This window comes from Limulus polyphemus, unplaced genomic scaffold (assembly GCF_000517525.1).
Source record: "Limulus polyphemus unplaced genomic scaffold, Limulus_polyphemus-2.1.2 Scaffold3835, whole genome shotgun sequence".
Lineage (NCBI taxonomy): Eukaryota > Metazoa > Arthropoda > Merostomata > Xiphosura > Limulidae > Limulus > Limulus polyphemus.
The window spans coordinates 8,876-36,028 of record NW_013669445.1 but is presented as its reverse complement, the minus strand read 5'-3'; the positions used below and the strand labels follow the sequence as shown (position 1 = coordinate 36,028).

At 30.3% G+C, this 27,153-nt stretch overlaps 1 protein-coding gene across 2 annotated transcripts in view; it reads right to left on the bottom strand.

Annotated features, from left to right (window-relative positions):
- The window catches only part of LOC106470127 (nuclear pore complex protein Nup214-like), a 62,856-nt gene that overhangs the window by 30,527 nt on the left and 5,176 nt on the right, over positions 1 to 27,153 (bottom strand). For both annotated transcript variants that reach the window (XM_022398712.1, XM_022398711.1), the window contains exons 3-17: positions 24,805 to 24,931; positions 23,436 to 23,653; positions 21,218 to 21,416; positions 18,967 to 19,095; positions 17,475 to 17,578; positions 14,314 to 14,411; positions 12,939 to 13,008; positions 12,315 to 12,438; positions 10,517 to 10,672; positions 8,154 to 8,256; positions 7,317 to 7,861; positions 5,242 to 5,372; positions 4,337 to 4,393; positions 2,848 to 2,997; positions 1,264 to 1,529 (exon numbers count right to left, since the gene is read on the bottom strand). In XM_022398712.1, the coding sequence (XP_022254420.1) occupies positions 1,264 to 1,529; positions 2,848 to 2,997; positions 4,337 to 4,393; positions 5,242 to 5,372; positions 7,317 to 7,861; positions 8,154 to 8,256; positions 10,517 to 10,672; positions 12,315 to 12,438; positions 12,939 to 13,008; positions 14,314 to 14,411; positions 17,475 to 17,578; positions 18,967 to 19,095; positions 21,218 to 21,416; positions 23,436 to 23,653; positions 24,805 to 24,931 (2,477 nt within the window). The remainder of the gene's footprint in view (positions 1 to 1,263; positions 1,530 to 2,847; positions 2,998 to 4,336; positions 4,394 to 5,241; positions 5,373 to 7,316; positions 7,862 to 8,153; positions 8,257 to 10,516; positions 10,673 to 12,314; positions 12,439 to 12,938; positions 13,009 to 14,313; positions 14,412 to 17,474; positions 17,579 to 18,966; positions 19,096 to 21,217; positions 21,417 to 23,435; positions 23,654 to 24,804; positions 24,932 to 27,153) is intronic.

The window sequence follows — 27,153 nt, the reverse complement described above, 5'->3', positions numbered from 1 at the left end:
AGGTCCCCTCATCACGTACAGGAATCCACATCGAGGGGCATTCTCTTAGTAACACAGCTTACAACCTTAACTGAGAAGGTTACAAAAATATGTAACTATAAGTTATTTACATTATAAAAAACACAGTTTACAGAATTTATAACAGGTGAAGTATGGTTAGAGTTAGTATAGGACAAAGTGAAAACATTTGTTTTCAACATAATTTAATTGAAGATCTTTAAAAGTAAGAAATACACTACAAATAATTCTAGAAATTTACTTTATTTATGAAACATCAGAGAAAATGTATGCCTAAAATCTGGTAATAGAATGCGTCACACATTTCATTTTTATACTTCCAAACTTGAAATAAGAATATGCAAAGAAAACAGCCATGCCCTAGCATGTGATTTAGCATACAAAAATTCATTACAAACTGACCTATATGCAAAATTTGAGACTTTAAACACTGTTAAAAAGATAAACTCAACATTATATATTAGGTTGAATAGATTTTGAACTGATCAACAAAAATTCCACATATACATTTAAAAATTCTTTTACTTTAATTCAAAATTGCACATTTTGTTTCATACTGTAAGTCTGCTAGACTAGTGGTATGTGAAAAAAGCAACAAAAAACAATTAAGTAGCTGTATGTTTGTCAAGAAAACTGTTAAATGAACATACCCCCTTTTGTTACTAATAAGAAAGGATCTTTAACATCCAATTAGAATCTAAAACAATTATTTTTACAGGATTAAAATGTAACTAAAATACTAACTGCTATACTTACAAGCATATTCTATTAATAATATACTCAATTTACATTTAAATGCAACTCTGTCAGACAAAAACATTCATTCACAATTAGACCACCAATCTCTCAGCTTTTATCTATAGTATCCAATAATGCACATTTTGTGTATAATTTATTGATACCTTTCATTAAATTTGTACATTCCATGGAAGTTCTGTGGTACTGAAACTTTTTTTTTTGAAAAATAAGATTACAAAAAGTGTTGAATAAAAGAATAAGCTGAAAAATTAAAGGAATCTTTTGTAAGGAGTTTCTTTCTAGTCTTAAAAAAAAAAAGAAATAATATGTATTATGACTAAAGCTAGGTCTAAAAGTCCAATAAAACTCCACAATTTTAAAGTGTTACACCAGCTTTAAAAAAAAAGAGAGAGAGAGAGATTTGATTGCAACCTATTTTATTAATGTCTGACTTTATGTACATTTATTTTTCTTTTATTGTGTTCTACAGTGACTGTTATAACAAACCTTGACTGATGTTTCTTGTTGCCTAAAAAGTCATGCCATTCTTGATCAAGTTGTCTATTGATTTCATTCAGCTGTGTCTCAAAATACTGTTGGAATCGGCGAATTTCTTGGAGACGGCGATTGCTGAAAGGGTCAAGGTCACGCGACCTCAGCAGTGATATGTATTTTGGGTCTTTATTTCGAAGATTTCTGGATCGACCCTCTTCAACCATAGCAAAGCATTCCAAAGTGAGACTTTTCAAGCTGTGTATATCACTGTTAAGGGACTGCCGGATTATATGTATACATATATAAAAAAAAAAATTAACATTTATTACTCTGTATGATTACAAATACTTCAAATCAAATTTACACTCATGTAGTTCTTACACCTAGAAGTAGTTTTTCTTTTTTTTAATTATATTGCTCCTGCCTGTTTCTACAGTGGAATGATGTTTAAGCTTCTATTCTTTGTCTACACTACGTAAAATACCCTTGAAACAACAGTTACTGTATCTAAAAAAATTAATTCTTGTTTAAAAATATACAAAATCATAATTTTAAACATAAAATTTACTAACATCCCCAAAGTTTGATTCTTGAATAAAAAATGTATTTTAGTAAGATAGTTCTGGCCTATTTACTATATCAAGCATGTTTCAAGTGAAGACAGACTGCAGGCTTTGTTATTAAATTACTAGAGGTGAAAACACATGTAACTAGGACTCTACAAAAAGCATGCCAAAGACATTTCTGCACTAACTTTCACAGTAATACAATTTGTTTGTAATAAATGTAATATCAATTAAATTTAAGTTAATTTCAGTTGCAGAAAATATTGTAATGATAAAAATCAATCATTACTATTCATATTTTGATTTTAAGTTGAACAAATATTGCTGTCGATTTAGCATAAAGTTACACAATGAGTTACCTTGGTTCTGTCCAAAACGGTGAATTGGATTCTGGACTTTAGCATCATAAGTTTGTAAACTCATTGCTAACTCACAAAGATAAAGTTTATTGATAAGTTTATTTTAGTTTTAAATATTAAAATATATATATATATATTTGTGGAAAAGTTCCTTTGAAAGTCATGCAATAACATCATAAACTGACATTGACCAATTACTATATTAGCTCTGGTTTTGAAATAAGGTTTTATCTATGGTCTTATAACTACTGTGATTTTGTTGAAATGATGTCCAAACCAGTGGAATTCACATATTATACCATATTGAGTCATTTTATGCTTTACAATGCTCACTCTAAAGAAATGACTTGGAATTTGTGTGAAATCACTCATTTGCCAAATAAAATATACAGGAAAACCATCAGTAATTAGCAGAATTAAATGCAATACTGTTGGTAATTTTTTGTTTACTTTTTTTCTGCATAACTTGTATGTTATTATGGATCCTGTAACAAGTAGAGTCAAGAACTCATATGCAAGCTGATGCATAATTAGTTTAGAAAAATCTGCTTAAAAAGACAATGGTATCCATCTGGACTAGTATAATTCTAAGATTAATACTGAAATCTACAGACAATAAATTACATATTTAAAGATAGTGATATGTCATAAAAACATTGAAAATTTCACACCTCCATTGTACCCTTCATTTGCGAACAAAAGGTTTCCATTTCTTGGGTTTTCTCATATAAAACTCCCATCTCCTCCTTTTTCCCTACTTCAAACTGACATTTACTTAAACGTTTGCAGCAGCTGGTTAGTTCTAACTGAAACTCCTTGATCTGAAACAGTTTGTAAACAAAGTTAACTAGTTAGCCTACATATGTATTTCTTCTCAAAACTTTTAACTGAGAAACTTCATAAAAAATAAAGTCCTCCATAAACAGGGAGCACAAAAAAAAATCTTGCAGATACTTTCCAGGAGACTATTACCACACTACATGAAAACACCTAAAACTGATGAACTCAATATAGATACACTGATAGTAAATCACATACAAAGATTAGAAACATACAAGAATAATAGAGCAGAAAAAATACTAAGCACTTTAATTCCCTTATAGTAATGTTTCACATTTCTCACAGATGTTTTTGCTTTAAAAAAATCATAGAATAGAAAAAAAACTAAACATTTTAATTCCTTTATGAAAATGTCTACTTTTTCCAGTGGTGTTAACCTTAAATATTTTCAGAAAGAAGGAGAATCAGCAGGATACTCAATGTGTGACATTACATTTGCAAATACACCTATTCAACTATATACAACTCCTTATACCAATTTTGTTTGTTACAAAAAAGTGTAATCACGTATTTGCAAAGCTTACATTAATTTCCACATCACAACATGTCATATGAAGTTATATAAAATATGATATCATATTTGCCCAAACTCATATTTGCAAAGCTTACATTAATTTCCACATCACAACATGTCATATGAGGTTATATAAAATATGATATCATATTTGCTCAAACTCTACTTCCATTTAATGTGGTACATGATTATTTCATAAATTCAAGACCTATAACACAAGTGTTTCGTTGTTGTCATATCAAACAGCATAGAATGATAGTATTATTATGAGGAGGAAAAGCCAGTCAAAAACAAGCAACTTTTGAAGTTTATTGAAACTTGAAAAACTATGAAAGACATATCCAATTTTTTGAGCTATGAACTCTGTGTAAGATAACTCAATTTTTTAAGATCAATCTAAAACAAGATATATAAATTAGCAAGAAAACATTTTTTGCATATGTACATGCAATTTTTCATCAAAATAAAAAATATTTCAAGAATTACAGATTAATGAGGTAAAAACATTCAACTGATTTTATGTGGAAGTATTTTCTTTTAATTAAATTAAATATTTATCAACATATCTGAGCTTTAGTTTTGATAGTATTCAAGTAACTTAATAGTCTATAACATAATGAAATTTCAAATCTCTAAGTAAAAACAAAAAAATACTTTTATAGAAAAAATCTATTTTGAATATCTGCTTGGGATCTTTCTAAATAAGATCTCCCATTTTACAAGACATGATAAAGATAGTACAATAAGGAATGATATATATCCTAGAGGATTTAGTACTCTTTAAATTCACAGCAAAAGCAGCTTACCTCTTCTAATATAGCAGCTTTGTAGGTTTCAGCTGCATGTTTTTCTCTTTCTTTAAGCTGAAAATTTAGCAAAAATTCAAATTTATAGTATTAAATGTATTTAACTATTAACATTTTCACTTTGTATTTCACATCTTACTAAAAATTAATGCTTTGATAACACAATAATTACGTTTTAACCCAAAACACAAGAAGAAACTGCCTCACCTACACAACATTATTAAAAATTACACTTGTAAAACAATAAAATAACCATTTAATTCTCTTGCCTCAGGCCATGCTAACCACTGAACTCTCTCATCTCGGAGGACGCGTTACTCACTGAACTCTCTCATCTCGGTGGACCAGTTACTCACTGAACTCTCTCATCTCGGTGGACCAGTTACTCACTGAACTCTCTCATCTCGGAGGACGCGTTACTCACTGAACTCTCATCTCGGAGGACGCGTTACTCACTGAACTCTCATCTCGGTGGACGCGTTACTCACTGAACTCTCTCATCTCGGTGGACGCGTTACTCACTGAACTCTCTCATCTCGGTGGACGCGTTACTCACTGAACTCTCTAATCTCGGTGGACGCGTTATCACTGAACTCTCTCATCTCAGGAGGACGTGTTACTCACTGTACTTTCTCATCTCAGGAGGACATGTTACTCACTTAACTTTCTCATCTCAGAAAACACGATAGTTAAATAACTTTTCATCTTAGGAAATATACCAATTATTTACCTCACTCAATTATAGTATTATTTTTGAATGATCTTAAATGCTTCCTACCAGACAATTTTACATATCCATATATGAATATATCCCCCCCCCCTCCAAAAGCAGCACTTCTACATAAGTTACACTAAAGAATTTAACTTGAAATTATTAGTTTCAATGTGAAAAATTGTATAGTTACCTCATTAGATGTTTCTACAGTAGATGAAAGTGTACTAGTAATTTTAACATCAGATACATTTGAAGATACCAGTGTTGGCAACTTTTCTGATGTGTTTTGTACATCAAATGATAGGTTGGAATTTTTCTGGTCTAGAAAAAAAAAAACAAATTTAGGGCTGGAATGATTGTGGTTTTTATGCCAATGATGCATTGCTTTCCAAAAGTGCCAAGACATCAATCATTAAAACTTAATATATGACATTAAACACTTAATAGTAGAGACAAACTATAAAAAGATATTTGTTCTGCCATACAAATATTGCAAAAATGAATCTTCATCAGTGCATAGTTTATACAACATGAAATAGTTCTTTAATTATATTCAACTTTCTATATTACTAACTGTAACATACAGTAAACTATTCATGATAAATACAGCATAATAAAGATTTCTAACAAATAATGAAACAAATCTTTGAAACATTTGATAAATATTCAATATATCATAAATAAACATTTCATCCTTGCAATCTTTTACCACTCTAACAAAAGAATGTCTGCATGCACATATGCTGTGTGTGTGCATACACATGGGAAGAATAAATGGCAAGAGCTCAAAAGAAGTTCAAACAGAATTATAACAATCTTGTTTTATATATAATATAAATTAAGTCCTATAAAAAAAATTATGGTTATATTTTTGATAGTTGTGAGATGATTTGTTGCACCATTTTATATGTTGAAACTTTACAAGTTATATAATCTTTCACATGTATCTTCTTTCAGTTCCATACAGTCTCTCAAGATCAACTACATAACTTGTATTTTGTGACAGTATACTGATGTTAAACAAATGCTCGCATGGCAACAATGACCTACTCAGTTTCACCTTCTAGTTCAAGAAAGAAGTTTTTGAGTTTTTTCTGAGTAATCACTTATTATTATTTCTAAATGTTAATATGCATGTTTATTATGCCAATCCAAGGCTTTTAAACCCATTAGCTTGTATAATTTGACCCTGCATTAATAAAAAATTAATAACTCATAAAAGTCACCATATCTGAAACACAAACACTTCAAATACATGGCCTTGAGACCTTATAAAATATAAATTGATTTTTTTTCTTTACCAATTTATGATTTATAATACAATAAAATCACTACACAGCATACCTATTTACTATGTCAATATATGACCCATGTAATCATTGACCTGAAAGCCAGTTTTCACACATTATAGTAGACTCAATGACATCATGTGGTAGGTTTTTTTTCTTGTTTTTTAATAGAAATGGTGAAGTAAAAAATTGTATAAAGCTTTAAACTAGTACAAATAGATAGTATTTATATAATTCTACTTTATGCCTAAAACTTATCAACATCCTTTCTTTACTAATTTACTAAATACTATACTAAGTATGAACAATGGCCTAGTGAAAAATTTACAGATTTGCAGCTTAATTCCTTTCACTGGCAAGCCAAATCTGTGCCAGTGAAAAATTTATTGATTTCTGTCCCCTTAAACAACAGGGGGTAAAGATTGAAAATTAGGGCAAGCAGTTTTGATTTATTTTCAAATTGCTTTCTCCAAAACAAATGATAATAAAACTTGCATCAAAATCAAAGGTAAATTTAAAATCTCAACATTTAAATTATAATTTTATTTTGAATGAAATTTTAGTGGATATTTCACAAATATTTTTCAAAATATGTTATCATTTATCTCCTAAAAAACCTTATTCTATGTGAAAAAACTGTACGTATCCTAGATTAGGCTACTGTGTTAAGCAAACACAAACACATCTAGAAGATTATATAATTTTTTTTTGAAATCCAAATGTGGAAGCAAAATTAGTAAAATTGTAGTACAGCTAATTTATAATTGGCAAGAGATATTTAGGCCACATTTTATCAAATATCTAATAGTATGTATGCATAATCTGGTTAACACCAACAAAATCATTTAGAAAAAAAAGAATATCTAAATATTATGCATTAAATTTGATACAAAAATGTATTTTGAAAATTACAAGCAAAAAAGTTACATTTCCAATAACATAATAGCAGCTACTAAAGCACTTCAATACAACCAACCTTGAATTAGCATTGATTTATTCACAGCCTGTGAAGAAGACCCACTACTTGGTTGAAACAGTGGTCTAACAACTGTCCCACTGTTAACTTGGGTCGATAAAACAGGTACCTGGCAATCATTACTGGTTGGTACTTTTGTCCACTGCTCACCACTGTCAGAAATAGATTGTGTCTTTTGTTGAGTATGATTGTTTGGAGCTGTTGGCCACTGCTCCTTACTCTCTGAAAGAGTCTTTTGTTGAACAAGACTAGATGGAAAAGTTTGTTGTTGTTGACTAACACTACAAGTGACAGGTAACTGCTGCCCCTCCCCAAAAACAAACATAGTCTTCTGCTGACTACCACCAGTTGATACCGGTAGCTGCTGCTGACTAGTAAGGGTAAATGGCTTTTGCTGGCAATCCCCAGTTGGAACTGTTAACTGTTGCTGTGCAGTATAAGAAAATGAAGGTTTCTGTTGCCCACTTTCAATAGGAACACTTGAGTGTTGTTGAACAGTGCAACTTGAAACTAATGGTGTCTGTCCAGGCATAGTTTGATTGAATACTTAAAAAAAAATTAAAATGAATTAAAAACTTAATTATTTAAGTTTAATGTAAGTGTTTCACTTTATGAGTGGCTTGCTAAAGATCTAACTTTTAAATATCAGTAGTAAAAGAAATTTCAAAGCTACACTTAACCAAAATTAGGATAAAAACTGTTCCATGTACTGGTTCAATTACTGAGAGTTAGATACATATTCACACTATCTGTGTTACAAAAAGTGCATAAATTTTCAAAGACAGTACACAAATCTAAACATAAGTTCTAGAACAATTAAATAATGAAAATCCCTACTTTTCTATAAGATTGCTTTTTGGAGTGGTAAAGTTGGTCATAGTTTGTTTTGAAGAAGGTAAGACAGGTGTTGAAGCAAAAACACTACTTGGCTGAGAAATAGCTGAAACAGAAAGAGAGAAAACATTATATTTTGTAATCAAAGAATTACTAACGATCTTTACATAGATCTCTGGCTTAAAGTAAGAAGAAAATACGATCATGAAAAAAAAAATTAAGACTATTGTAAGTGGATAAATAGTAACTAAAGATAACTAAAAATGTATTTTTCATATCTACTGATCCATAAAAATCAGTCAGAATGACTGCTTTTCCTTAGAGCTAGGTTAAATGATATAATCATTATCAATGAGTAGTAATTCATTGATTAGTATCACATAAATTAATCAATTAAACAAAATTATGATTAAATCAATTAACTTAAATTATGTTTTCCAAATATTACTGTTTTTGATCACTCCAACAATTGATCAATCAAAATTCTGATTATGTCAATTGTCATGAAGCTAACCAACTAATCAAAATTAATGTTTCCAATTATTACTGTTTTTGATTATTCCATAAATCAATCAAAATTATGATTAAAGCAAGGATTAAATTATTTGTCATGAAAATGATCAACTAATTGAAATTAGGGTTTATGATTATTCCAACTATCCAAGTAATCAAAATATTGCAAACAAACTTTCTTTGTTATTGAAAGCAATTCAAGCTATCTGACTCTGTCAATAATTTTGAACTGCTGACAAGAGAGAAGGCAACTGGCTGGCATCATCTGCCACCAACTTTTTTACTTGTATGTACCATGGGTTGGGGAATACTATACTAATCAATCATTGGGGCCATCAATTAATTGATTAACAAATACAACTAAATGCCCAGCTCTATCTAGCCTCCATAGTCATGGTGTGAGAGATAAATATATATTCTTTAATTTTTTAACAGAGCCAAAAGACTTCTTTCTTGGTTTCCCTACTTCCAGAGTTTACTGTGATAATTTAAAATTTGAAGTGACTATCACTGTACTTGTAAAAAAAATGCAAAAAGATATAAACAGACAATGATCATATCTTATCAAGTAAGCCTCTGTACCAAAAAACATTATTCTTAAACCAATAAAGTTAGCATCAACAGAATTACATGTGCAAGATAAGCCTTAGAAAACAAAAAAGTATTTCTAGTTTTACAAATGTTACAACATTTTAATCAACTCCTCTTAAATTTATTTTAGTTATCATAAGTTTAATGGCTTCATTAAATAAACTTTATAGATTTGTATAGATCCACAAAATGCACAGTTTAAATTTATGACTTGGACTCAGAGTAGCAATCACGTGGGAGACCATGTTTTTTTCCCCATTATTTGACTGCTCAAATTGGCAAAGTGGAAAGTTAAGAAGATACTAATGTTTGTGAAAAAATTCTAAACTTTCTGAATACATGAATTCATATTAAAAAAAAAGAAAAAAAAAGCTGAGTAAAACAGTAGTTTTGTTTTGGCTAATTTCTTTAAATATGTCTTGATAACTTTTTTTTCATTAAGTGATTTATCTCCAGACAAAAGAACCATGTATTTTTATATTTTAGTATAAGTATAATTTTTCTGCACACAATGATGAGTTTAAGACACAGTAAACAAAAAAAAGCTAACATATGAGCGTACAAGCTTTTACTTTTTCAGGCCATATTTATTTAATGCAAAACTACACAATGAGCCATCTGCACTTTGTCCACCACAGAGACTCAGATCTTGGATTTAATATTGTACACTATAAATTTACTGTCCCACATTCCAGGGGATTTCAGATAATATAATAACTTTATTATTTTAGTCTATTACAATATTATTGTATTTTCTTTATTTCTTCTGTGGCTAATATACAATTTCATGTTATTAAATCTAGCTAATAAAAATATCACAAGAAGCCTATTGCAGACTTTTAAGCTAAAAGCAAATGCTTTGTTCTTAGGAAACTGTGAAAAAGAAGCTGTAATATCCAAACATTTCTCTAAAAATGTTCCTTGAAATATTTTTTCTAATACCAATAAACAAAAATTTGTTATAAATCTCACAACTTATTAATTTTATTGTTTTAAATTTTATACTACTAAATTGAATAGCACAAACAAAATAAAGTTGTGTTCTTATTTAATTTGTTTAAGCAGTAAAAAACAAAATGTTAAATTTAAATAGAAAAGAATAACATTTAATCATAATGTTTTCTACACTAAAAATTAGTCTTATTTCTCTCAGCAAAGAATAGCAAAAATTGAATTAACAGAGAAAAATATACATCAACAAAAGACTAGCCTCTAAAGATAAGTACAAGGCTAGCTTGTTGGTATAAATAATTTCATCTAACCTTTAGGTTTTCTTTCACCTTCTTTCAGCAGTATTTCAGGAGGGTTAACTTGGCTAGTAGCACCATTTGCTGTGTTCAGCATGTGAAATGGACACAATAGCCCATTTGTGGACAGAAGAAACAGAATTGGCATTGGAGGATAGGATTCGGTATCACCTAATAAATTAAGAATTTTGTTTCAAAAATTATTAGTCATTTTGGTGACGAGGAACCCATTTTGAGACTAATAATGCTTGGAGATGGCTTAAATGAGTAACGAAGAAAAACTTTAATATAAGTTTAACATAACAGCAAATATGCAACGTTTCAACAAGGTTTTGTCATCATTGGGTACCTTGTTGAAATGTTGTACATTTACTGTTATGTTAAACTTATATTAAAGTTTTTCTTCATTACCCATTGGAGCTGTATCCAAGGATTATCATTTTGATTTATATCCTGTAATGATTCAGCAACACTTGTTTTTAAACTTTTGAAGAAAATAAGCTATTTACAGGTTTTACTTTGAAAAAAAAAGAGAAAGATTAAAATTATTTAAAAATAAAGAGAAATATGGTGGATACTTTGATCAATAAGGTATTAGTATTTTCAACTTGAATAGCACCTGATGCAACACATTGGCTAAACTGCACCCAAAGATTCAGGAATAGCCATCCATAATTTTGAATCACTGACCAGAGGGAAATCAACCAATCAATTGCACCTGCTACCTATCACGCTGTTATTCTTAATCAAGTAGTGGGAGTGGCTATAACAGATATAATGTCCCAGTAGCTGAAATTGTGGAATTTTTATAAACAGCTTTTTGCAAATTAAGCCTTGGACCTTATGAACTTCTGGTCAGCAAGATCACAACTAGGCTATGCCCAGCTCTTTGGCCAAACATTCTTTAATGTTCATCTGAAATATTACCACACATTTCTCCTTTGGACAATTTCTTTGTATTTTAAATGTTATCATGTTGTTGCTGTTTTTGTATCAGTTTTAATTATTTTGCTTATTATTCCATAATGATCTTTTGTTAAAGCCCAGTACATACTAATCATCGGGTACTTGAACATATACAGTTACAACACACAAACTTTTAAAAATATGTACATGTGAGCCACTTAAGTTTTTACATGACTTTGTATGTGCCACCCACATAACATACATACATTTCTAAAGACATTGGCATCATTCTTCAGAAACATACTATCAGTATTTACAAAATTATCATACATCAAAATTAAAAAACAAATTAATTTTACTAGTTATGATCTATAATGTTATAAAGATTATCATTCTTAGATTTTGTTGAAAGAATAAAGTTTACTATCTACTTTTACTGAAATGTTCAGTATCAGACTTGTTTTTGTTTGTTTTTAATTAAGCAAAAAGCTATACAATAGGCTATCTGTGCTCTGCCCACCACGGGTATCGAAACCCGGGTTCTAGCATTTGTAAGTCTGCAGACATACCGCTGTGCCACTGGGGGGGGCATATCAGATTTGATGGGCACATTTATTAACAACAATTTATAGCTGCATACAGACTATTACAATAAAACCTGTAGAGCATTGGCTACAATCTAAATCAAGAAATACTATAAATTCAAGACCTAATGATAAACACATTAATTATTTCTGTCACTTCACAAGTGCTGTCATTATGAAACCTGGTAGGCAATTTCAAAATTCTTACAATTTTACCACATTGTCATTTCAAACTCTGATGGAAAACTTGATGCTTACTGAGTGCAAGGACTAATTTGGAAAATATTATAATTACATAACTTGCTGAAGAGATTTATACTTACTGACTGTGATTTGTCTTTGGGCAGATGTTATTACCGTAAGACCTAATGGGTAAGTCTCATTATTTTTCACCAGGGGAAGTTCTGCACGTCCACTACCATCCAAAACCCATTGTTCCCAAAAAGCCTGAAAAGATAAAATGAAATTACACGTACAAAACATATTTCATTTACATTACTTGCCTTTATAAATAATGAAAGTATATAGTTTCTTCTCAAATATGAAAAAGTAGGTATTAAAAAATCTAAATAATTTTGTTACAATAATTTTAATGTATATTGCATGAATAATCAGTCCAACAACACAAAAAAATTTAGTAAAATACCGTTAAAAAAATCTACAAAACATTTGTATGTTAATTTTTTACATGTAAGATCATTTAGAACAATATTTATGCTATTAAAATATGCCTCATACTTCATAAAGAATTCTACAGTTTTTCTTTATCATCATCATAAGATTTAAGTTCAAAATGAAAGAAACTCGTAAATATTTTGGGTTAAATACTTTAACACAATCAATAAGACTAAATTTTAACTGTTAACATTAAACAATAGTGCATAATAATGCTCTTCAAAGCAAAGAGAAACTTTATAACATAACATCTATAAGATCTTTTATATTACCTTGTTGTCTGGTTTACAACCTAAAACAGCTGTTTCAACTGCCTTGCTGGAAGCACATATAAGAATGCCCCTGTAAAAGACATTATTCTACATAAGCTCTAAATTCAGAGCAACAATGTCAGTCTTTACACACAAACTGGGATGTGATTATTCAGAACAGGTTTTTAAATCTTCACTAATCCTATTGTTAGTGTAAACAAGTACTTTGTATGTGTAGAATACCTTGCCTAAAAATGGAAAATGAAATGATGCTTCAAAACTGATTTACATCTGAACTCTAAAAATTCCAATACTCTACACCAACGTAAATAATTAAAAATTTTTTTTGTAATTTAATAGTACCTACTCACAAAAACATAAAACTTGTAAAACTGGTTTTTATTAAAATATATTTCATTTCTTAAAACCCAGATTTAAATTTTATTTTCAGTCATATTTAATCAAAAATAAACAAAGCAAACACTAACACAGTGGAAAATGTCCTCAATGTTGCTATGTTCTTTAAACAGCCCTAAGACCACACTTCTCAAATGAAGTTATTTGGCATATTTAAAGCAGTAGTAAAGATTTCAATAGCATAACTATAGTTTGAATGTTTGACATGAGGCCCTTCCATTGAAGTCTTAAGTCTTTGCTGTGTTCTGCAAAAACCACCCTTCCAAGTTGGAAAGGGTTAAGACATATCTTACTTTATTAATGTGTTCCATGAATGCAGGGAGAGTTTTTTCTGTCCAATTGAGATATTTTGCATCCAGGATGCAATTTTTTTCATTAGTGACCACTATGTTTGTTTGTTTGTTATGGATTTTGCACAAAGTTACACGAGGGCTATCTGCACTAGCCATCCCTAATTTAGCAGTGTAAGACTAGAGGGAAAGCAGCTAGTCATCACCACCCACCGCCAACTCTTGGGCTACTCTTTTACCAACAAATAGAGGGATTGACCATCACATTATAACGCCCCCACGGCTGAAAGGGCGAGAATATTTGGTATGATGGGGATTTGAACCAGTGATCCGCAGATTGCAAGTCGAGTGCCCTAACCACCTTACGGTGCTGGGCCCGTGACCACTATGATAATATCTATTATAAGCATAAATGATTGTTTATAATCTTTCCTTAAAAAAGGGGTGGTCCCAGTTTTAAAATCCAAAAAAAATTTTAGTGTGTCCTGTTTTTATGATTTGAAAGTCCCAGCCACATAATACATAACTATTTCAAGTAACGGACTGACTACAAAGTCTAGATTAGATATATGTATAAACTCAAAATTACAAAGAGCTTAGTCATTGTGGGTGATTTTACTATGGTTTTAGATTTTCATTATTATACTCTAAATATTTATTATTAGCTTAAAGTGTGAATCTGTACTAACCAGTCTGGCTGATGAAACATCCAATAACATGGTGCCTGTTGATCACCACCCTCTAGACATACATCTCCAAAGTTTATATAATTGGGTTGGGATCCTTTCTAAAAATTTTACAAACTACTCAGTAAATAAATTATAAATAGAGAAAATTAGAAAGAAGTAAAATCAAATAATTTGAAAGCTTAATTACTTATTCAGTTATACAAATAACATGAAATGATGTGAAAATTATGATACAAATACTGCCAGTATAAAAAATGAAGTACATTAGCTTAAAAAAACTCAAACTCGTAGGAAAATACAAAATGCAATTTATCCAAGTTTTCAAAATAAGTACTAAACAAATGGCCTTTTCTTATCACAAAACAGCATAAATCAACTTCCCCACAGGCCCAGCAACATTTCCTCATTTTAAAATACAGGTGATACCAAAATGTAGTTTTATGTATGATTTACTTTCTTATTAAACCAACTCCTATATGGAGAAAGTTTACTGACCTTAAATGTCTTGAAAGTCAGATTTAGACAGTCATGATGCTACAAATCATCTGCATGACTATTTCAACACTATTTGTTAGGCTAGAAAGTTCATAATCACTAGTTTTGTAAACAAGTTTCAATTTCAAAGGCACAATGTAAATGTTTGTTCACATTATTGTTGATTCTGGGTACCATAATATAGAATTAAGAAAACAAAGAAATATGCTAGCTGAGGAGTGGGAAGAGACATGGCAGAAATATTTTGTTGATAAATCTACAATGTGAAAGAGAATAATAGGACTAAAATATGATAATCTTTTACAGAGAATCCCATTCACTGGACAGAGAACTTGACAACAGTAACAGATGAGACATGTCAAGATGAAAAATAAAACATGTATGGTTGTCATAACAAAAAATGTAAAGTGGGAAAAAGGTTGTCACTAACAGACAAAGAATAAAGTTAAGCAGGCCACTATGAAACAATGAGCCGAACCCAGCATTGAGTTGAGTGTAACAAACCATATCCAAAACTCTGGATATGAAACAGATGATGATAGCCATATAGATCAGACCAATTCTCAGAGAGAGAATCCCCTAAGCTAACGCATCTGAAAGGAGAGACTAATGAAGAAACAATTTATGATTAACATTTTTGCTATGGGCATCTTTTTTTCCTGCACATATCACAGAGGTTTAGAAAGTTACATTGAAATTTTAATTAAACCACTTTCTTGTTATGGTATATTAATAAACTTGGTATCAAAACATAGCTAATAATCCAAATTTTAATATAAGTTTTAAGTTCTTAATTTTATAAGTCAATATCTAAAAAAAAACTTGATATTCCCCTAGGGTGAGAATTGTGGCATTTGCTCTTTAAGTATCCCCTCTTTTATTTACCACCCCTCCCAGAAGTATGAAATTTAATGTATATTACTCATTATAATATTGTCATTACTCAGACAATGCATAATATTTATAAACTTCAATGTAATTTGGTTACAGAGCCATAAAATAGAAAATCAGGCCCCTCTAGCCACATGCACCTGTCAAACCTTCTCTTTCGGAAATTGCCAATAGTTCTCTCTGACGTTAAATACTAGATTATTTATAACCAATAGAAAGCCAAGTTTTTAATCTATCAACTGATGCATTATACTATGTTGTTTTCTGTACAGAGAATTGTCTATTTCACTTCAGTTCAAACTTTATTCTTATGGGAAACACATTGACGAGCTTAGATGAATTTTTAATGGCTCATGTTGCATAGTTAGAAAGGCAGAAACATGATGAGAGTTATGGGACATTGTCTGCTTTTTGCATACTGTTCTATGTTCTTTGGTAAATTATTTAATTAAATAAAAATTATTTAGTGCATTACTACCATTAGTTAAAAAAAGTAGGGTTAAGTGTCATCGACAGTCGACAGCAAAAAAAAGAAAACTCAGGTAAGTACTTTATTTCTTGTTTTTCATGTGTTATTCTTTATCCACTATTATAAAAGTAACTGAAATTTAAAAATAGGAATCTCTTTAGGTTAGTTAAAGTTACATTATGTAAAATAAATAATAATAATACTATAATAAAAATGTTTCATGAGGCATGCATGCAAGCAGCTCAGAGTAGCTCGTGGGTAATGTAATTCAATAGTGTAGTGTCCATGTTCTCCAAGTGATTTACAACATAATGGCACAAATAGTAGTTAGACATGGTTCAAAGGGTAATAAAACAACAAAATTCAAGTGTAAATAGATGTATATTGTTATGAGTTTAAAGCTACTTAAGATAAATGAATGTAGTTTCATGCTACAATTTAAAATCAATCTAGAAAAAAAAGGGGAATTTAGATTTACTTAAATTTCTTTTGGTAGATACAAGGTCAGTCAAATTGACCAACCTTGTATAGAGTTAGGGTTGAGAAAATAACACAAAATACATTTTTACTGAAAACAAATGTTTGAAATGTATTTAGGAGGTTTTACGATATTATGCAAATGAAATTCTAGATGTTGGAGATGAAGAATAGTATTTTTAATCTTAACATGAAAAACATTTTGCACTCAGATTAGTAAAAAAAAAGGGTGGGTACATTCATGAACACATCTTTTTTTAGTTTATTAAAAATACTTCATTAAAAAATTTGACCTTTTGTATGTGAGAGACCTATAATGTTTACTGAAAGTCTGCCAAATTTTATGAAGATATACATACTACATTAAACGTTAGTAGTATCAAAACTATAATGACTTTAAACAAGTACAAAGTGGTCACGTGGTCGGTCAATTTAACCGAACCTGTGTAGAGAGAGTTAAAATATAAAAATGATAAATTTTTTAGGTTAGATTAGGTAAAATAAAAAGTAATAATAAAAACACTTTCACAAAGTACACTTGCGAGCAACTCGCAAGTAGCTCATGCATTATGTAATTCGATACCATAACGTGAACTGCATGTTTACCGTGTAATTTACAACTTGAGTGGCAAGAATATTAGTTAGACATGGTTCATAGGGCAATAAAACAAATGTAGTTTCATGTTACAATTTGAAGTCATTTTAGAAAGAAAAAAAAGGTAGATCTCTTTTAAAATGGCAAATGAAATCTGAGATTTTTCAGATAATTTTTCAGATCTTTTAATCTTAACATGAAAATCACTTTGCACTCAGAGCACTCAGTACTTACAGGAATTGATATAATAACCAACGAAACAGTCTTGTCTTCTGTATTACCAACAGGTATGAAGCTTACGGCAAATACAGTGGGTATTAGCCAACTGATCTCCAATACTGTGAAGCAAATAAAAATAACATTAAAAATGAAAAGCACTTTTGTATTTCTGTAGTATAACACAATCTAGAAATAAGATATTTCTAACACTGAGAAGCAAATGCAAAGAATCAAACACAGAACATTTCAAATGTTGTCATTCAAAATCTGGGAGCCATAAAAATGTTTTAAGTTCCCATGCTGCTGTGGAAAATGTATTTTAGTGCAAGATAACGAAGAAGAAGAACTCACTGTTCTTAGGTGGAATGAAAGAGTCTGGAATCACCAACAATGTTATTTTGATTGAGTATCAAAGTAATGTGTAGGCTTTTCATCATAAATTATAAACACTTCACAAAATTGACAACTGTTTTTTATCTATAAGATGTTGAGTTCACCTGCATGGAACTTGCATGTTAAGAAATAAGTGTATTTATATTGAAACTTTGTTTCAGTACCTATATATAGTTTAAATGATGTAGCCTTGAGATGAATAGATTATTAGTTATACATATACCATATTTATCAGAAAAAATGTCATACTTTTAATCAGCCTACTCAAATATATCTAAAATCATAAAAAGTATTTACGTCACTCTTAAGTAAAACTAAAACCAAACTCTCCCTGTTACATAATATTTCTATGTAATGCATCAATATTTTAGGACCATGTGCTGGTAACAATCAGCATATACACCTTCTCTTTCAATACTCTACTTTAAAAAGCCATCTAGTAGCCTAAATTGCAATGTGCATTCACTTATTTTTGCTGGTGGTGATGTATGTTGTAACAAAAAATGTGAACAATATCATAATTTGACAATTAGATTTTCTAACCATTTTGTTCTTAAAACTTCAACTCATCTTATTATTTCATATTTATTTTGAATGAAAGCAAATTAAGTGACACAATTTTCTGTTCTTCATATTTCTGTTAAATGATTTAGAATAAGTGTTCGCTGGTAGTGAGTGAAACCTCAAGTTCTACACGAACCATCACTGGAGCTACATAGTACACTCATTCAACTAACTACAAGACCCCCCCACACACACACACACCAACCATAAATGTATCAGTATCTATTTGGTTAATAAATATGCTACAAGGTTGGTATTAAACATGTACAAAGGTAGTCTAAGAATAATTTATAATTCATGCTTTTGCGTCTGCAAAGAAAAACTCTTATTGTTGGTTGTGTTTTAGATACAGAATTTTGTACATATTAAAGTATTTTTAACTCTGTAAATTTATAACTAAATATCTTGTATGCAACATTTTCTTATATCAAACTGAATACTGATACTGTAACTTTGTCCAAATTATCAGTTACACCATCTATGCAAACAGTTTTCAGTCATTATTAAAATCATATTTAAACTAACTGTCCTTATAAATGTTTAATCATACCTGATACTGGATTTTCAAAGAGTGGTGGCACAGCTATAGATTTTGCTTCTTGGAGTGTTGGTTTGTACTGAGTTAAGGATCCATTCTTCTTTCCAGCAACCAACTGCTTTCCTTTAGGACTCCAACAGACTGGATAAAAGAAATGAAACAATCCACTCTTACACAGAATTATTATAATGCACCTTCTATTTAATACAAAACAATTCCAAATTATTTCATAATTGATGAAATTATAAATATGATTTTATAAAAAATATAAGTCATTGTGAAAGCTGCAAAAATGAACCTAATTGTTTTCAATATGAACAGTTACTATATCCAAATCATTAAAACACGAGTTTGAATCCACTTTAAGATCCAATTACATTCAAATACACACAACTGCAAGCATTACTGAAAACTTTTTCAACACAAAGCTTCATATTTGAAAAAGGCTGGTAAACAAAATTTTGCACTTCTGTGATACAGCCCTTAAAAGATGACTCTTCTCCACACAGTTTACATATCTGTTAAATCGTAGAATGCATTATAATAGAGCATATTTATTTTTCAGAGAGAGCACTGAGAGTTGGGGGGGGGGCACAACTATGACTATAGGAGCATATAAATTATATCTGAAAGTACAAATTTATAAATAAAAGAAGTTTAAAAACTAGTGTACAAATATTTCTACTAATAAGTAGTATAATAACAACAATTAACATGGGAAAATGATGGGGGGGGGGGTGCAATAAAATGCATGCTTAGACCCCAATAAAAAAATGTAATAACAAATTTATAAAACATTCAATCCAAATGTTCCTCAGGCATATAGTGTAGTTTCCCTTCAACACTAAACATACTGAATGATGTACTTATATAACATTTTACTCCTCTGATATTTAACCATACTGTCTGGAGTTTCACCTGAGTGACAAGAATTAATTATCAGTGCAAGAATAAAGAATGAAACATACAAAGTAAGAAAATACATGTGTATTCAATGACTAGCTGAGCATTACAAAAATACATTATTTTTGTTGTATTCTACAAGTGACACTTCCTCGTTGGATTAAGAGTTTCTTTTGGATGGATGTCAAATGTGACAAACAGGTTAGAAAATAATTACTCGTGTGACACAAAGTGAACTGAAGGCACTTGAAAAAAGCACCTCTTGTGTGAAAAATAAGCATGCGAGGGTGTGCAAGCATAACCATACACTTCAGAAACATTGTTTACAGTACCAAGTTGCTATATGCTTCAAGTTATGTACTGTTTAACACTAAGTATTGTGTTGATTTACAACATTTACAGACAATAAAGGATTTGTTGGTCAATATACGCTTTCAACATCCACCAAACTATATATAACTCAAAGCCAGCCCTTATCATTCAAATATTCATCAAACCTTCCTTTACACTCCTTTAAAGTTACTTCTTCCACCACATCTAAAGGCAAACCAATCCAAAAGCCAACTACCCTGTTAGAAAAATAAATCTATCTTAGATGAAGATGACTCCTACTCTGCCAAAGTTTACATTTGTGTCCTCTGGCCCTACCCTTCTCTCCATTAAGTACCAAAAAGTCCATCAACAATTTGAGTAATGTATTGACCATTCCTTCATCTATGTCATTGATGTAAATCAATAAGAACAAAGGCCCTAACAATGAGATCTGAGGTACCCCATTTGTGATATTAACCCAGTCTGACTGAACTCCATTTATAACAACCCACTGTTTTCTTCCCTCCAACCACTTTTCTATCCAATGAGCCTACTTATCTCCAACACCTACAGAAATCATTTTTTAACAAGCCTTTTTATGTTGCACCTTAAAAAATGCTTTCTGAAAATCTAGATACACTAAATCCATTCTTACCTTCATCTACTTAAATAGTAATTTCTTCAAAGAATGTCGAAAGATCAGTAAAGCAAGATTTCCCCAAGTGGAAACATGTTGACCATCAACAAAATTTGAAATATAATAAATAATCAACATCATGACACAATCTGCAAAATAAATGCCAATCTGCTGACCATTAGATGTCCCTTAAAAGGATACTGCCAATCGTTTATATGGTATTACATATCAAATAGGTCTAGAGCAGGAAAGGTCTACTTATCAATTAAAAAAGCAGTAAGAAAAAACTTTCTGTTACAATTTCCAAGAAGAAAAGAGAACTCATACAATTTATTCTACTTTTCCAATAATTTTATAAATAAAAAAACTACAATTTCATCTATACTTGTGTTAAAGAAATTATATTCTTACCAGCTGTGACATTTGTCTGTGCAGGTAGAACAGCATTTATCTTCAGTATCATATCTGAAAGCTCATAAATTCCCAAACTTCCATCACTAAGGCACACTGCAAACATTTCAACAACTGATGGATTCCAAGTTAAGTTTCTTACTGTTATTCCTGGTGTTGCTGATAGACGAACTTCTGTAAATGGCTGTGCAGTACATGCCTAGAAAATTGATGTCATTATTTAAAATAAAATTAACATGATGAAAATTCTAAAGTAGTAATTATAAAGACTGGAATATTGAAAATAAAAATTACTACACAATAAATGCCAATAAGTAAAAAAAATTATGCTGACTCCATTAACTCCATCCACTACTGATTGTAATATACAATTTATAGTTCACTAAATGTAGATATTTCCTACTGAAACAGCAATCAAACATTTTTTAAAAACTTTTATGTGTATTCCCAAGTAGTGTGTCGGTTCTCATCTTCTGTAGTTAACAGTTATGTCTGTAGACTATTTCACACAAATGTAATGTTGCCTTATAAGACATAATAATGCAATTCAGGAACCTATAATAATAACCTGCCTAATCAATAAATGTGGTACTTACCACAATTCTACTACTATCTAAACTGCGTCTAAATTTCAGGTGCATATAGAATTTTCTGAACTATGTTGCAAGGGTTCAGTTATTGAGGTTAGTCTTTTCACTAATGCTGTGCCATCTAGTGCTCTTTTTAAAACATTTCACACAGATTCTGTCTTTACACTTCTTACCCATCACTATTGTTTCATTGTGCCGAAGTATGACAGATTTGTCAGAATGAGTATTGAACAAAAATAATACTTTTAAATTATGTGTATCACATATGCATGTCTGTGCTTTTTTGCTGAACAATGACCATTTGGGCAGAATTAGCTGATAAAATCCTAAATTTTGGTTTAGGACAAAAACTGACAGGGTGGAATAAACTTTGAGGATATTTATGCAAATGTGCATTTTACAACATCTTTGTCTTCCTTCATTTGAAAACTTACTATGTTTTAGAATGTGTAACTATTTGTATATAACCTGTAGAAGAAAACTCAACACATGTTTAAGACAGAAAAAAGTAGAAAAAATATAATAACCAGACAAACTGATATGGTATCAAAGGCATCAATAAGAAATATGTATCAAAACAATCTTTTTCTTTCATTGTAGCTAACACATGCTATAGTTTACTATGACTATCTGAGTGGTAGCTTAAGTATTAAACTGTTTCCTTGTTTTGTTGAATTTTGCACAGAACTACAGGAGGGCTGTCTGTGCAAGCTGTCCTTATATTTGAAGTGAAAGATTAGAGGAAAGGCAGCTAGTCAACCACTACTCACTACCACATGTTGGACTACTGTTCTCAGACTTAATAGTGGGATTTGACCATCAGTGTTTTAACACACTTATGGTCCCAAAATATAGAGTACAACTGTTTTTGTTTGTGGTAACAGAACTTAAACCAAGGAACCTTAGGTCAACAGTCTGATACATTAACCACTTGGCCAAGTATCAAATCAAAGTAATACACATAAGCATAATTACAAGTGTAAAAAAGATACAGTATGAGCATAAAGCAATTTGTCTGAAAGACCTTAATTTAATTCATGAACAAATAAAGTACTTATTCTAGTGAATTAAACTGATTCCCATCACTTCTAGCACACACTGATTATGTGCATATTTTCCTGTAAGCAAATATGCACCTTCAGCGTATACAGTACATTGCAGAAAAAATAACAACAATAGCTTCACCAAAATTTCAGCTAATTTCTTTTCCTTATTTGTTGTTAAGCACAATGCTACACAATGGGCTATCTGTGTTCTGCTCACCACAGGTGTTGAAACTGTTTCTAGCATTAAAAGCCTACAGACTTACCACGGTGTATACGTGTCAAATTATTTTTGTCCCAGCTTGTTACTAACTTGTACCTTCAGATGACAAGCATATTAAGAGAGGATATAAAAGTTAAATATTAATTTTTGTTTGGAAAAGGAAATTCTAATATACGCAATTCTACATACTGAATTTAAAAATTATTTTTCTTTTAAAGATGAATTGTGACTAGCTACACAGTTATGTGAACAGAAATACGGTTATCATGCTTAAAAAGTAAAAACTTTGTAATTAGTAATCCAAAACAAGCACTCACATATATATATATTACCCTCAATACCCCAATCTTGAAGTTACATACCATGTCTGCAAAGCTTCTAATATCATACATTAGGGCAAAAGGATAATCATTCTTGGTGACACAAACAGCTAATGTCATATTGTCCGAGCTAAGAGCCAAGTGAACAGGCTGTTTCTGCAAGTCCACTTTTATACATGGATATTCTTCACATTCAATCCTAGCCTTATCTTTGTCAGCATCAATACTCAAAATGTCATCTAGTTTTAAAACCTTGAATCCTATAGAAAAATTTAAAACACTTTGTAGTTTTAAAAACTAAAATCATACATAAAAACATCCATGTGTACCAAAAAATATCACTTACACAGGAAAATACAACAGAAAATCCCAGAACGATTTTTAAATACCAACTGTCACTGGGCAAGTACAATATCAGACAGCTGTTTGCACACCTATTAATCTATCTTAGTTGATATACTTCTGAATTTTAATTTGATTTCAATGGTAAAATGTTAAGGCTTAAGAATTATGATTAAGCTCTAAAATTCAAACAAAATACAGCATAAATATATTTCAAGAGTGTGAATAGTAACTTCTTTCCAAACATATATCTTTGAAAAAACATTTATTTAATCATATTATGTTGAGCAATAAATAAGATTTTTACTCTGATAATATTAGCAAAACACCTAAATTAAACACCACACAACTGTAGGAGTCTACTTTCTTCCTCTTTCTAAATACAATGAAACTAAATACTACACATTCCAGGCATGAAATATGCATTACCAAAAAAAAATTTAAAAAGATTTAACAAATAATTTTCACAGAGAAATGAAATTGAAAATGATATCGTATATAAACCATATAAATTTATTTTATTTCCTTTTGAGAAATATTATAATAACACATGCACAAAGGAATATATGAAAGTAGAAATCAAAACAGCTTTAAATATCACAGTCTAATTTTAACTGTTTCAATGTTTTTAGTATCAATGGAACATATGAATAAAATACTTTTTAAATAAATATTTAATCTATAATTTCAAAAGATAAAATAAGAGATGCTTTGATTAAAGCAGCTTTTTAGCAACTAAGATAGTTGTGCATTTTTACAAAAAAAAAAAAAAATACAATCTGAAAACATGTTGTCTCAGGGGTATTTAAGGCAGTGTAGACAAAGTAAAGTTTTAGCTCTAATGGACTGCTCCTGCCTGTTTCTAAAGTTGGATAGTATTTTGGTTTCTACACTGAGACCTTCCAAGAACAAGAACAGCAACATTAAGTACAATGGGTACACTACAGTCCTAAGTAAAATAATTTGATCAAACTTAGTTATTTGAATGAAAAAGTCACTTGACCTAAGCAATGGACAATATTTTTTGTTTTTTTTCAGCCCTACATAAAGTATACAGATTAATATGTACCTTTGTGAAAACCAACAAATATTAACCCAAATCGACTTGAGGACGTAATTAAGTTCCCAGCAGCAGTGAACTTGCAATCCTCTTCTGATAGGATACGAACTCTCCTCAGTTGACGAAACCTAAAATCCTAAAATAAGAAAATATTGTTGTGGAATATTAACTATAAGTTTATTTTACAAGTAAACAAAGTGGCAAGCTACATATAAAAACTGGTTACTTCAAATGTTTCCACAGGTAGTTCTACCAAAAATTGTGTTGTACCAAATTTTACTGAATGAATTAATCTCAAAAGATAAAACTGCATCACAAAATCCTCATTCACAATACAAACTTAATTTATTTGATCAGCACTGGCCCCAGTGTGGGATTCTAGCTCTTAGTGATGCAGAGAAGCAGTATTTCTGAAATTAACATTGTCCTTAGTGGAGAATGTATTTCAAATAGATACTTACTTCTCTGCACCATTTTGCCACCCTTCATTCCTACTTCTGGTGCATCTTTGTCCCTTAGTAGCTCTTAGTAATGTAGAGAGGTAAGGAATGTTTCTATCTATATATACACACACACACACACACACATATACCATAGTTAGGTTCTATATACAATACGTACATTTATATATATATATATTATGTAACGTGATGACCTGGGGTCACTCACCATACTTTTAATAGGTAAAGAAAAAATGGAAAACACTTGAATAATTAACACAGATATGAAGGACAGTAAATTAGACATAATTTATAAATATATATATATAAGAATCTTTTCTGTATGATATAATTTTTCTATTAAGTAAAATGAAGAGAAATTTAGTAGAACTAAGACAGGAATAAGTTTTAACCTCTTTTGTCTCTTATCTAACCACACTTTAACTCTTTAAACCCACAATTTTTTGCACATTCTGTTGGAATTATTTTCACAATGTCCTAATAATTATCACCATACCTTATCAAATTTCTGGTCTAATTATAAAAGATGGATAACAACATGGTTTGGATTAGTTTTCAGTCAACAACACATGAATGTTATCGGATGCTGTTACTGTCTGATAAGTAAATTGAGATTTTTCGGCCAGACACTGGTGGTGTCCACATGGGTTTAAATACAGGGTTGGTCAATGTCACTGACCTTGTAACCACAAAGTAATCAGAGTTTCTATACTATAACTTTTAATATATTTTGCATATTTTCACAAAATTTGGCAAGCTTTCCATAAACATCACAAATATTTTTTCTCAAGATTTGTCTGAGAATATGTGGAGATAGATTGTTGCCTACTCCAAATGCAAAGTGATGTTCATGTTAGGATTAAAAATAGTTTTCTTCATCTGAAAAATTTCAAACTTCATTTGCATAACCTCTAAAACCTTCTACATAAATGCCAAACATTTTATTCAGTAAAACTTTAAACTTTAAAATCTGTTATTTTCTTTACCCTAACTCTATATGGAACCAGTTGATTAAATCAACCTTGTACCCACAAAAAAAGAAAAGACAGAAAGAAAGAAATCTAAAATACCTTTTTTTTTCTAGACCAACTACAGAATGTAACCAAAAACTAGAATTGTTCATCCTAAATAATAGGCTTAAGGCTCATAATATATTCTACATCTGTTTATACTTAATTTTATTGCCTTTTGAGCTGTCTAACTAATAATCCTGCCACACAAGTGTAAATCACTTGGTGAATGCTTAGTTCATGTTACCATGTTGAATGATGTAGTGCACAAACTGCTCACAAGCATACCTCATGGAAAATTTTTATTATTTTTTCCCCATTATCTTAACTAATATAACCTTATCTAACCTAATAAGTTTTTAATTTTTATATTTTAGTTACTTTTACAATAATAATTAAAAAACATACATGAAAAACAAGAAATATAGTACTTACCTTTGATCTCTTGTTGTTGGTTGCCAATGAAACTTAAGCCTAATTTTTTTACAATAATGGTACTAGTATAAAAATAACTATTTGCTTACTTATATAATACAGCTAAGAATGTAGAATAATAACACACACACACACACATAACAAACAATGTCCTATAACTATATTAATTTAACTGGCTTTCTAACTAATACGAGGACTTAAAATAATTCCCTCAGCTGCTTGACCTGAACACCATGAGATAAACTTTCAAACTGAAAAAGAAATTGACAATACTCTGTACTGAAAACAATGAAGCATCATACATCATTTGACAGATTAAAACTCTGCCTTTCTTATGATTATAAATGATATAATACTAGACATACTTCTGCAGGGTCCCCAAAAGTGTTCATTTTCGAGAGTAAATAAAACCAAAATTAAGAGTAACAAATATTCTTATTTCTTGCTTTTGA